General features: G+C 36.7%; 1 protein-coding gene, 1 long non-coding RNA gene and 1 pseudogene across 2 annotated transcripts; 2 read left to right on the top strand and 1 right to left on the bottom strand.

Annotated features, from left to right (window-relative positions):
- Positions 1-2,966: 2,966 nt before the first annotated feature.
- Positions 2,967-7,998, bottom strand: LOC110788522 (probable CoA ligase CCL7; annotated as a pseudogene).
- Positions 7,999-8,282: 284 nt separating this feature from the next.
- Positions 8,283-9,977, top strand: LOC130459903 (uncharacterized). Its single transcript, XR_008919630.1, has 3 exons — positions 8,283-8,314; positions 8,902-9,009; positions 9,882-9,977. It is a non-coding gene; the product is annotated as an uncharacterized lncRNA (long non-coding RNA).
- Positions 9,978-10,091: 114 nt separating this feature from the next.
- Positions 10,092-13,286, top strand: LOC130471798 (protein DETOXIFICATION 45, chloroplastic-like). Its single transcript, XM_056842104.1, has 3 exons — positions 10,092-10,197; positions 10,403-10,566; positions 13,176-13,286. The coding sequence occupies exons 1-3, from the start codon at positions 10,116-10,118 to the stop codon at positions 13,284-13,286; spliced, it is 357 nt and encodes a 118-aa protein (XP_056698082.1). The 5' UTR covers positions 10,092-10,115.
- Positions 13,287-13,616: the final 330 nt, after the last annotated feature.

Genomic DNA, 13,616 nt, shown 5'->3' with positions numbered 1-13,616 from the left:
GAACCCTCAATCTCTACCTTGCGGGTGTATATTGAGAGATCCCCACACCAGGGATCACAAGGGAACCTACGGCCGTCGTGGTCAAACATAATTACACTCCCTTTATGTCACGATAACTGGGTTTTGTCAGTTTTTCTCATTGTCGTTAAAAACTGAATGGCGACTCCTATATTACTAGTCAATTGGGTGTATACTCACAGGAAATCCAATTACACTTGATTGAATAAAAAGAATCGTCACACCCACGAGGGACAAGGTCACGCATTAGCCTCGCGCTTTTTCGACCCCCTCACAGTGGAGACTCCACTGGGGAATAGTGAAGGAAATACTCGTGCTTGTAGGTAGTCAAAATAGCCGAAGGGTGAAACGATCCTACCCCGCGTTTATTTCCCCATCAAGTTGGGACGACCTGAAAATCAGCATATTAATGTGAACGGGCAGAACATCATAATGAATCTCGGCTCCCTCGGGAGTTGGGACTAAGGATACCTTTTTCGCCAATAGGGGGGTGCATACGCCGCGCATGTTTCCCACTCGGTACTTGTGCAGGTAGTACACCTATCCCGAACCCAATCGCTCGCTCATTAGGTCCCTCTCGCCTGCATTCCCCCTTGGCTTGCACTTGCGGGTTGGCCTCTTGAGCGAAATTCGTCTGTTGAAGACACTACCTCGACCGGGGCATGTGTTGGATCCACGATAGAAGCGGTACCAAGCCAGGCGCAAATAAACTACCCATAGAAGCCTATCATAAACTACATGGCATATTTAATTTTCAAATCCATGTTTGTAATGTAGTTGTGTGTAGCGAAATATGTGATTGTGTGTGACAAACTATCCTAGAAAACCAACGACCTTAAAAAACTGCCCAAACATTCATAGACTAATTTGCCAAAGAGTTATACCGAAACACGTGTTCCGCAAGCCCGAACGATCGCCACAAAAACAAGCGACGCTCGGGATGGCCTGTAACGAATCCCACAAACGATGCACAAGGCGTAAGGACGTTATTAGGCAAGCACGCAAAATCGAAGTCGCATAAACAAAAGTAGACGCAAACAGAAAACGAGAACCAGCCAGGGACGCATTTTCAACGCCCCTGGCTGGGCGCCAAAGTTTCTCACGCCCACTGCTGGGCGCTGAAGTTGCTGCCTGGCCTTTTGGTCAGGCACAGCAGCCTCGGTGCCCGCGCATGAAAAAATATACGTAGCAAAAAAAAAACTTTTCGTAAAAATTGCTCCAGGGGCGTATGAAAAGGCACTCGACTCTAAAGGCGACTAAAAAAATAAAAAATAAATAACTCTTTGTGTCGTTGTTAAGCCTCCTACCACGAAAATGCTCGGCACCAAAACCGAGCATGCTAATTAAACGACCTTGAATGTCACATGGGCAAAATATTCAAAAAATAATGTTCGAATAAAAGTCTTCAAGAAAAAAATAAATGTTCAAATAAATCCGAGTCTAGACTAGGTTATGCCGAAGTACAATCTAAATCCTAAGTCTTAGTTGTCCTATCCATAGAATCGGTCCTAATGCTTGGTGTCGTTCTGCAAGTCAAAAGGTTAAACCATATTGATTCTCCCTTCCTAACATTTAAATCAATGAGTACCCATATGTAATTGTCATGCCTTACTAGGAATCCACGGCCTCAATACTCTCTCGCCCACAAAAAGAATATGTTATGTATTTGCAAAATGGAAACGGTCACATTCTGAAAATCATTCCCACATAGTCGCACAACCCCCAAAGTGAACCTAAGGTATCAACACCATTGGCAAAGAAAAGAATTAATGGCCTCAAGGCTTATAATCACATTGGGTCACGACTATCATAGTCCTCTCGAGTCACTCGCTCCCTGAAATACTACTAAGTACGGACTAAAAGATTTTCCATGAATGCAACATGACCAACCATGAAAATACCCAAATCGGCATACCAATAGGGTTACCATTGGGGTAAAGCAATACACACTAAGAGAGAAGCCGCACTAATGATTCTAGTCTTGCAAAAATAAAAATTCGATCTCCCCAATTAACTACCTTGCCAACATTAAACAAAATGGCGCATGACAAATGAATACCCAAGGGTTAGAATCTAAAGTGTCAACCAACGAAAGTTATGGTCCAATTAGCCTAAGTCTGAGAGTCGCTTGGTCAGGTATTATACGCTTACGCCATGTCATTATTTTGAGTCTAGGCCACCTCCTTATATTCATACACGGGTTATAATCAGAAAGATTAATGAAAGTTTGAGTTTAAATCACAACTTCCAATTAAATCCCAGAAACTGGAATCTGAAAAGAAACAAAAAATTACTTTCGATGTAATTCTTTCGTTAAAGTTCAATAAGGTAAAAACAACATTTTAAATCTACGCTATTTGCACATTTTAAGAAACGACTAAATACGCTTGCAAAGTAAGACAATTTAAAAGGTCCACCCTAGGCCCACTAAAGCTAAAGGTCACTAGTGGAAAAAATACCTGTTGAGGGGGGCATTTTGGGTTTATTGAGGCGAACAAGGCCCGCTGCGACAGACGTAGCTTCAACAGCTCAGTGATCTGTTGAGGCGGGCTTTGTTCGCCTCAACAGGTGATCTGTTGTGGGGGGCTTTCAAAAGCCCGCCTCAACAACCTCTACAGAAACGCGAAAAATAAGGACCTGTTGAGGGGGGCATTTAAGAAGCCCGCCTCAACAGCCTCCTCTGTTGAGGCTCACTTCTTAAATGCCCCCCTCAACAGGTCCTTATTTTTGCGCCATAAATTCATATGTTGTTGAGGCGTACATTAAAAGCCCCCTTCAACAACATTAATTTTTTTTTTCCAAATTCTTTTAAAATATAAAATAGGCGGCAATAACCACAACTAGATATATACTCCATTGAGTATTGAAACCTGTACCCAATCAACACCAAAATAGCAAAGGTATGAATCTGCTTATCTTTGATAAATAAATCATTACATTAACTTCATTTATATTAACCCAACAGAGCAAAGCGTATATATAGTACGTATGTTTACAATTTTTAAACACCTAGCTAGTCTAACAAATTACAACTAATATTAACAACTAAAGACAAAAGGCTAGAGAGCTAATCTAACAAATGTCTCTAATCCAGCCACTTAGGTCCCTTTAGATCATGCATTACAAACCTTAAGTAAGGTCGTGTTGACTTTCTTCCAATCGACTCGATCCCTAGCCTTCAAGTTGCATGGAAGGAAAATATATATGAGTACCAAAGTTTACACTCACAATATTGTCTTTACATTCCATTGAAGCATAAAATTAAAAGATATAGTTGCAGACTATAGAGATAATTAAGTACGTTGTTGACCTATAACGACCTGATGAGCCTTAAATGTGTATAAATAGATTTGAATGAGTTTTAGAAAGTTAAAACTATGCATATTAGTCATGTAATAAGAATCAAATGAGTCCTTAGGTTCTTTAGTTCAAAGTTGGGAGCGGAAATGTCATTTTAGCTCTAAATATGACCTATAACGACCCAATGAGCCTTAAATGTGCATACGTAGATTAGAATGAGTTTTAGAAAGTTAACAATATGCATATTAGTCATGTAATAAGAATCAAATGAGTCCTTAGGTTCTTTAGTTCAAAGTTGGGAGCGGAAATGTCATTTTAGCTCTAAATATGACCTATAACGACCCAATGAGCCTTAAATGTGCATAAATAGATTAGAATGAGTTTTAGAAAGTTAAAACTATGCATATTAGTCATGTAATAAGAATCAAATGAATCCTTAGGTTCTTTAGTTCAAAGTTGGGAGCGGAAATGTCATTTTAGCTCTAAATATGACCTATAACGACCCAATGAGCCTTAAATGTGCATAAATAGATTCGAATGAGTTTTAGAAAGTTAAAATAATGCATATTAGTCATGTAATAAGAATCAAATGAATCCTTAGGTTGTTTAGTTCAAAGTTGGGAGCGGAAATACCATTTTAGCTCTAAATTGTGTTCTTTCACTTAGTTCTTAATGCTAAAATCAGAATAAGTGTCTATATTTTTAGATGCACGGATGTATGCTTGGATTTCATGGAAATTCCTGATAATCATCCATGTCTCAGGAACTAACACCGCCAGGTTAAATAAACATATTGTACAATTCTGGTAATGCATAGCATTCTATTTACCATTTCATGTTCTAGGAACCGAACCACAGAAATCAGAAATAAAAACAGGATGCTAATTATGCTATTATTCAAAATATGCTCATGCAAGAACAAACACCTGAAAACCCTTGTATTTGATGAGCTCTTTCAGCCTGTCAACCACATAAAGCTGCCCTTCATCATCGAAGTACCCAAGATCTCCTGTATGTACCCAGCCTTGATTATCAATAGTCGACTTGGTGGCTTGTGGATTATTAAAGTAACCTGCAAATGACACAATAATGAGTACTACGTTGGGAAACTATAACCAAAACAGAAAACAGAACAACATTGTGCTTCACCTTATCTCATCGCAACAATTATCTAAGGCCATTAATATTAATGCATTTGCAAATAAATGCGATTAAACTTGTAAAACTATTATTTGTCCACAACTTCACTTTTTCTTCTGTGTAAACGCTGGTTCTATCCCTCTCAAAGCTTCATTTTTTGACCTAAAGTATACACTACTGTATAACCAAATATTAGTTGCATGTACAGCTTTCCAAGAACAAGAGCTAGACTGTAAACATATTATTTTTCGGAAACTGCCTAGCTTCTAAACATAGTTTTATTTATAGCTTCCCGGCATAAATCACACAATTCTGTAAACCTACCATTTAAGGTTTCAGATCATAAACATGATAGTAACTTTCCTAGGATCAAAGCAGCTCAGAGTAAAATGCTTACTGATAATCTTCAGTCTACGCAAACGAATATGATAAGGAAAATGTGTATAAAGTCCTTTTTCAATGGGAAAAACAGTAAAACTAATCATTACCTTTCATCATATTACGCGGACCCATATTTCACCCAGTTGCTTAGGATGTATCTACTTTAATTATCTGAGCTCAATACCTGCAACCAACATTCCAGTTGAGCCAGAATGTCGACCACCTAGTCTTGGGTGTTCTATAGAGATGACTCCACATGTTCCTGTCATACCGTACCCCTGAAAGGCACAATGTGAGTCGTATCAGAGAACAGTTTACCAAATAAACCCGCAAGCGCTAACTAAGATGCGAAAGTACATCCGTAAAGTAATACTAGTCAGTTCCATTAATAAGTAACAAGCTGCGGTAGATACTCTACTTCCAATTATCAAATCTTAAGAGTATTATCATCCACGAATTCATGATCATTCACCGTCATAAAAAGCCTAGACGTCTATAATTTCAATATTTCATCAACAGGACAACGTCAGGTGCTAAGTTGCTAACTGCGAAAGTTATACGGGGATTAAGTCAAATATCTATTCTACAAGGGAACACTTGACCTGTTAAAAAAATAAAAAAAACAAGGGAACACTTGACTACTTGAGATCCCTTGTGAAATTGAAAAAGATAATGTCTAAACAAAAATATTGAATCTTTTTATTTATCAAAGCAATCACATACTTCGTTGACCTTTGTAGTTCAATATACCTGAACTATCATAGCCTGAGGCATAGTGTTAGAACACTCTGCATCATCTCCTTCCCCAAAGGCGCAGCCCCAGAACCAATCCGCTTCAAAGATGAAATATCATATTTCTTGACAGCACCATGCTTAGCCAATGCAAGCATAATTGGAGGAACAACCCACAATCTAGTAATCTTATACTTCTCAATAGCTTTTAACATCAACTCGAAATCAAACTTAGCCATACTAACAACTGTATATCCTTTCTGCAATTGAGCATACAAAATCAAAGCCAGTCCAAACACATGAAACATAGGAACCACACACAAGAACACATCATCGGTTTCGCCCTTGAATTCTTGATCACTTGTCATCATCAAAGACGCAGCAATGAAATTCTCATGAGTTAGTATAACACCTTTACTGATACCAGTTGTACCAGATGAATAGAACAATGCAGCAGTATCACTTTGTTTTATCAAAACCTTTTGAAATTCCACAGTAGACCCATTAACCAAATCATTGAAATATACAACTTTAGAACTCGAATTTAAAACCCCTTTTCCCTTAGACCCTAGAATCAAAGCAGACATATTAAGACCCTTAACTTGTCCCAAAGTTCTGGAACTGTGACAACTAATTTGGGCTTACAATCATCAACTTGTTTCTTAATCTCTGAAACTCTATATATTGGATTCACAGTAGTTGCAATTGCACCAACTGCAATAACACCCAGAAAAATTACAAGGTATTGGATAGAATTTGGGGCTAATAATACTAATTATTCGATCACTCAGTTAGAAAATACCGAACTTCTAATCAAGTTGAACCCTACAAAAATTTATCTGAACTAGAAAAACCACAAAAAATTAACCTAACTTCTATTTTGTAACTGAACTAGAAAAACCACAAATATCAAACCCTAATTTGTAAATTCATCAAATATTGGAACATTAGCCTAAATTCTCTGCATAATCAACTCATTATGCTCAACTAATTGAAGAGAAACTGAATTTTAAGAACAAGCAAAACAAGAATCAATTATAAACTAACCTTGACATATATATTGCGTCACTGTGTGAAACAGAGTCAACCGAGATAGCTAGAAAGACGACGGTCGGCGGCGACTGTTATGGAAGAGGAGTCGAGGAAGGTGGTGGTGGAGCCGCGCGGTGAGGAGCCGGCAGAAGCGTTGGAAGGTTCTTGCAATTGATTTGTTCGAATAGAGATTTGAAGAGATTTGTACGTGTTATTGGTGAGAGTAACTTAATTGTTTTAAATTTTGTTTTGTGAATATCTATTGAAGCGAACAAAACGAAGCCCCCTTCAACAGGATGCTACCTATTGAGGCGGGCAACATAAAGCCCCCTTCAACAGGGTCTATAGAAGCGAACATAACAAAAGCCCGCCCCAACCTGTTAGTTAAACTTTTGACCCGCGTTGACTAAGTGGTTATTGAGGCTCACTTATATACGCCCCCCTCAACAAGGGGGCTACAACAGGGGTTTTTTCCACTAGTGGGTCCACCCTAGGCCTACTAAAGTTAAAGGTCCACTATAGGCCTACCAAACGAGGCTCACTCAGTCTCACCTCGTGACTCAAAGACCACAACCATCTACCTTTTAGCCCAAACAAAAAATTGATTGAAGGATTTATGTTGGGGAGAAATCCCAAGCAAAAAGGAAAAAAATAGAAAGAGAAAAGGGAGAGCGAAAAGAGCAAGCCATGAAATGCTTAAAAAAGAGAGAGAAAAGGGAGAGCGAAAAGAGCAAGCCATGAAATACTTAGCCCGTACCTCCCAAAGTGCGAAATTTACCCAAGCAAACGAAGGAAAAGAATTGAGTCAACCAATCCAAATCATAAAATTCTACGATGTCTATCCTTTCCAATCCTTATGTTCTTAGACGCTTTCGCTCTGGGGCCCCTGTTCAGCTCATTTAACCCGTCCATGTTCTCATCACCATAACCCAAGAAAACCATTACCTCGACTCTTGTTCTCGAACTTGTTGTCAACCGCAAACCACGCACGGCCATTGACACGTGCGTCATACCCATTATTTCCAAAGCCCAAACCTGCTCTTACACCACCATTAGCACAAGGACACTAGTAGAAAAAACCCCTGTTGCAACCCCCTTGTTGCAGCGTACATGTGTTAATACGCTTCAACAACCAGTCGGTCAACGCGGGTCAAACCCTTTAAAGGGTTATTGCAGCGTACAATTTAATTGTTCCCTGCAAAAACGTTTGTTGCAGCGTACATTTTAAAAGCCCGCTGCAATAGCTCGTTTTTGTTGCAGCTTACTTGTTAAAGCCCCCTGCAATAACCCGGGTAAAAAGAATTTCGTTGCAATATTCGTTGAAACTAATTCAAAACAAATTAAGCATCTCTCACTCTCAACTCCCTTCTTCTCCCTTAACTTTCCCTGCGTCATCCCCTCAAAAAAAAACCCTTTCTCTTCGTCGGTGGTTCTAGCCTCCTCGCCAGAGGCCACCTATTAGCTTGCTCGGCCGTTTTGATTCTGCCTATCATTCTGCCTTTTGATTTCGATTCCAATTTCACAACTAGGTTTTGGTATTGTAGATGTCGAGTTGCAATTTCTAATCAATTGGAATTGCGGAACTTGATTTTGGTGGATTCATACATTTAATTTTTTTTGTTTGTTTGAGTCCTATTCTTGATGTGCGGAAAAGGAAGGCGGTTCGATTGAGCAATGATGTCGACTCCAAACGTCGCCAAATTAACAATGGGTAAAATTTTCTCTTAAGCACCTTAATTTATGCACAATTTCAGTTTTCTTTGTTGTTGTTGTTGTTGCTGCGAATTTGAACATCATTAACTGGGTTTTTCCATTAAGTAATGATAAAGTGTGAGCTACTGTATAATTGAGTTGGTTATGCTTGTGAATTTGTTTGTTTTGATTGAATTTAAAGCCTTTTATGTGGGGGGGATTGGCAAAGGAACCATGGGTCAGCTTTTAATTGGGGATTCAGTTCATAGATTCGATTGTATGGTTTGGTTAATAGAGGATCTCATTTTCATGTGTTCTTTTTCCTATGCTAAGAAACTCCTGAGCAAAGATAATTACATGTTGCAACCAGTTACTGTGTAGAAAAGCAAGGAATTCTGGAAATCAAATATATACAAAATTTTTGTAATTGGTTCCATTAGATAGTTGGATTTCATTGTTCTGCATTCTAATGCCAATCTTTTCCTCCATTTATGTGATATTTTTGTTTATTTGGTAGTCTGTGTATCATGAATGTAATCATTGTTTATTATAAGACGACTAGTAATTTGATTTCTTCCACAAGTATATTTGGTGTGGTCTTATTAGATGTGGGATTGGATAATGAAACATGAGCCGGTGGTTTCAAGAAAGAAAGTTGCTCGCGTCCTATTTTCCGTCAACCTCTTCGCCGCGGCTACCTGTCCCCTCTTTTAGGTTTGCTCGATTCGTTTACCTGATTTTTGTTTTAAGATTTAGGGTTTTTCAATTCGTTTTTAGGGTTCTTTGCGTTTGTTCAATTCTTTTTTAGGGTTTGTTCAATTCGTTTCTTCAATTCATTTTTTCAATTCGTTTTTAGGGTTCAATTCGTTTGTTCAATTCGTTTTTAGGGTTTGTTCAATTTGTTTTTACGGTTTGTTTAATTTGTTTGTTCAATTCGTTTGTCCAGTCACTATAGCTAGGCCTAACATGGTAGGAGTATGTGAGAGACACTGACAAAATAAATCAATGTAACAATGCAACTATTTTCTATGCGCATCCTCTGCTAGATTTTCCTGTATATAGACTTAGTGAGGTAGTGTACAGTTGTTGTCACTGACTCATTGGTTTGGCTTAACTTCCCTTGCTTTATTCCAAATCATATTTTGATGACGAGTTCTGGTCTTCCCGTTATGATTATATTTTGGCCTTCATCTCTGTTCCACATTACAAGCTTTTTGCTTAAAAGACATCCTAATTTGAAAGTGTAACAATTTTTTTCATGAAAGTACTATTCTTAGAGGTCGTACCCAGTTATTCTCATAAAGTTGTGAGATCTCGGTAGAGTCCAAGAAGTCAATGATCTCTTTGCAGCTACCATTTTTCCATATGATATGTAAGGTCGGTTATTAGTTTGTTGTAGTGTAGATTCCGGGTGATAATCATTCTGGCTTGTGAGTATAATTTTTAGGTCAGCATAGCTTCTTCATCCCTGAAAATAAATCATTCGTGATAGCCTCAATCTCAAAATAGTATAATCCCCCCCCCCCATTTGTATATATGTTTTAAGTTTTTAACAGAAGATTGATTAGTTAATTCGTCTTTGGTAGGCTGTCGTTCATAGAGCTAAGAACTCAAAATATTCAGCTGATGAGGATATGGAGGAGACAGATGTTAAAGATCCAAATTTAAAGCAATCTCTGGAGTTTGCTACTTCTCAGATTAGCCAGCTAGCTCTTTCTAATAGTCCTACTGGTAAATCTTCACTGAATTCTATTGTGGGATCAGATACGGCCAATGCAGGTGTAGATATTGACTTTTTGACTTTTTATGTCTGTACATTGATGATTTGGTTTCTTAGCAAGAGAGTAATATTATTACCTCCAAAATTTGGAGATCTGAAGTTTGGGGTCTATTTAAAATCTGGTGAGTGTCAGAGAAATGTTTATGGTTATTTTCTGTTTTTGATTCTTTATCCAACACATTGATTTTAATAACCTTCTACTTAATAATCACCATTACAAACTTCTTAAATTAGTCTGCTTAAGTGGCCATTGTTTGTACCTACTTAAAGTGTTACTCGTACATGTTTGGATTGCCGTATGTTTCCTTATGTTTACCTTTTTTCCAGGTGGATTTCTGATTGGAAGAACTGTGGCTGTTTTGATAACTATGACGATTGGGACCTCGATGGCTGCTCGTCAAGGTCCTCTAGCTATGGCTGCTCATCAAATCTGTATGCAAGTGTGGTTGGCTGTCTCTCTTTTAACTGATGGATTGGCCGCATCTGGTCAGGTATGAGCTTTCATCTAACTAGGAGGTTCGATATCCAGGCTATAGGTTTTTCAGGCATCTAGACTACCTCTATTCTACAGTGCTTGTCCATTATGATTTATGATTATCACAAAAGTTGAAGATTGTGAATAATGTGTGGGTTTTAACCAAATAGGAAAAGCTTCTTGGATTAATAAGCATTTGTTGTTGTCCAAAGATCCTGATTTGTGAACAATAAACCAAATAGGAAAAGCTACATATTTTCTCAGAGTATTACACTTATTACATGTTTAATATGAATAGTTTTAACTTTCTAACACTCATTCCAATCTACTTATGCAAATTTAAGGCTTGTTTGGTCGTTATAGGTCATATTAGGCTAAAATGAGGCTTTTTTGCTCCCAAATATGAAATAAAGAACCTTAGGACTCATTTTAAACATATTAAATGTTTTATATGATTAGTTTTAACTTTACAAGACTTAATCCAATCTATTTATGCACATTCATGACTTCTTTGGCCGTTATAGGTCATATTTAGGCTAAAATGACATTTTCGCTCCCAACTTTGATCTAACGAACTTAAAAACTAATTTCAAACTTATTACATGATTCATATGATTATTTTTAACTTTTCAAGACTCAATCCTATCTATTATGCACATTTGAGACTTGTTTGGTCGTTATAGGTCCCAACTATGAACCAAAGAACCTAAGGACTCATTTTAAACTTACTAAATGTTTTATATGCTTATTTTTAACTTTCTAGGACTCATTCCAATCCATTTATGCACATTTAAGGCTCATTGTGTCGTTATGGGTCATATTTAGGCTAAAATGACATTTTCGCTCCCAACTTTGAACTTAAGAACCTAATGACTCATTTTAAACTTATTATATGATAAATATGCTTAGTTTTAAGTTTCTAAGACTTATTCTAATCTACTTATACCCATTTAATGCTTGTTTGATCGTTATAGGTCATATTTAGGATAAAATAAGGCATTTTCGATCCCAACTTTAAAATAAAGAACCTAAGGACTTATTTTAAAATTATTACATGTTTAATATGCTTAGTTTTAAGTTTCTAAGACTTATTCTAACTACTTATACACATTTAAGGCTTGTTTGGTCGTTATAGGACATATTTAGGCTAAAATGACATTTTCGCTCCCAACTATGAACCAAAGAACCTAAGGACTCATTTTAAACTTACTAAATGTTTTATATGCTTATTTTTAACTTTCTAGGACTCATTCCAATCCATTTATGCACATTTAAGGCTCATTGTGTCGTTTTAGGTCATATTTAGGCTAAAATGACATTTTCGCTCCCAACTTTGAACTTAAGAACCTAAGGACTCGTTTTTAAATTATTATATGATTAATAAGCTTAGTTTTGAGTTTCTAGGACTTATTCTAATCTACTTATACCCATTTAATGCTTGTTTGATCGTTCTAGGTCATATCTAGGCTAAAATAAGGCATTTTCGCTCCCAACTTTAAAATAAAGAACCTAAGGACTCATTTAAAACTTATTACATGTTTAATATGCATAATTTTAACGATCTAAGACTCGTTCCAATCTATTTATGCACCTATAGGCTCATTGGGTCGTTATAGGTCATATTTAGGCTAAAATGAGCATTTTCTCTCCCAAATTTGAAATAAAGAACCTAAGGACTCATTTTAAACCTTTTAAATGATTAATATACTTAGCTTTAAGTTTCCAAGACTCGTTCCAATCTATTTATGCACATTTAAGGTTCATTGGGTCGTTATAGGTCTTATTTAGGCTGAATTGACATTTTCGCTCCCAACTTTGAACTAAAGAACCTAATGACTCATTTTAAACTTTTTACATGTTTAATATGCATAGTTTTAAATTTCTAAGACTCATTCGAATCTATTAATGCACATTTAAGGCTCATTGGTTCGTTATAGGTCATATTTAGGCTAAAATGATATTTTCGCTCCCAAATTTGAACTCAAGAACCTAAGGACTTATTTTAAACTTTGTACATGATTAATATGCTTAGTTTGAAGTTTCCAAGACTTATTCCAATCTATTTATGCACATTTAAGGTTTGTTTGGTCGTTATTGGCCATATTTAGGCTAAAATGAGCATTTTCTCTCCCAAATTTGAAATAAAGAACCTAAGGACTCATTTTAAACCTTTTAAATGATTAATATACTTAGCTTTAAGTTTCCAAGACTCGTTCCAATCTATTTATGCACATTTAAGGTTCATTGGGTCGTTATAGGTCTTATTTAGGCTGGATTGACATTTTCGCTCCCAACTTTGAACTAAAGAACTTAATGACTCATTTTAAACTTTTTACATGTTTAATATGCATAGTTTTAACTTTCTAAGACTCATTCCAATCTATTTACGCACATTTAAGGCTCATTGGGTCGTTATAGGTTTTATTTAGGCTAAAATGACATTTTCGCTCCCAAATTTGAGCTACATAACCTAAGAATTCATTTTATACCTTTTACATGATTAATATGTTTAGCTTTAAGTTTCCAAGACTATTAGGACATTGTTATTAGTTGCTTGAATGTTAAAGTGTGATATTTAATTTGAATTTAATCTAATGCTTAGTTGAAATTTCTGTTTTTGTAAAGGTCTACACTCCGAGGAATGCGCCTATACTAGTGAGGAAATTGATGTGGTTCGTGAGCAACGGGCTAAGTGTTTTAACCGCAAGTATTTACTATTGGCTTGAGCGCGCTTGATCGAGGTGGTTTAGTTGTTATAGAACAATCGTTTCCATTAAAATGTATGCGTACATTGAAATTGGAACGTATATTTGAATGTAGTACGTGCACTTTGGTTTTGGGATATATATATGTATACAAAACACCAGTTATTATTTTTTATATTTGTTCTACAGGTTGCGATATTTTATTTATTGTTGTTGACAGGTTCCTATATTTGGTGCAAGACACCCTAGCTATAGATAAATAAAACTAAAATTTTCCCGCCAAAAGCACAGCTTTGTTGCAGGGGGCATATACTTGTTCGCTGCAACAAGTGTGTAAAATTAGGCAAAAATCAAGACTTGT

Source organism: Spinacia oleracea, chromosome 4 (genome assembly GCF_020520425.1).
Source record: "Spinacia oleracea cultivar Varoflay chromosome 4, BTI_SOV_V1, whole genome shotgun sequence".
Taxonomy (NCBI): Eukaryota; Viridiplantae; Streptophyta; class Magnoliopsida; order Caryophyllales; family Amaranthaceae; genus Spinacia; species Spinacia oleracea.
Note: the sequence above shows the minus strand (reverse complement) of the source record. Positions and strands in the feature narration are given on the sequence as shown.

What these genes read in the sequence shown, in the direction of transcription:
- LOC130471798 (XM_056842104.1), top strand. Translation starts at nt 10,116, where the DNA reads ATGATTTGGTTTCTTAGCAAGAGAGTAATATTATTACCTCCAAAATTT. An exon ending in TGGGGTCTATTTAAAATCTG is followed by an intron (nt 10,198 to 10,402) that starts GTGAGTGTCAGA and finishes CCTTTTTTCCAG; the next exon opens with GTGGATTTCTGATTGGAAGA. An exon ending in GATTGGCCGCATCTGGTCAG is followed by an intron (nt 10,567 to 13,175) that starts GTATGAGCTTTC and finishes GTTTTTGTAAAG; the next exon opens with GTCTACACTCCGAGGAATGC.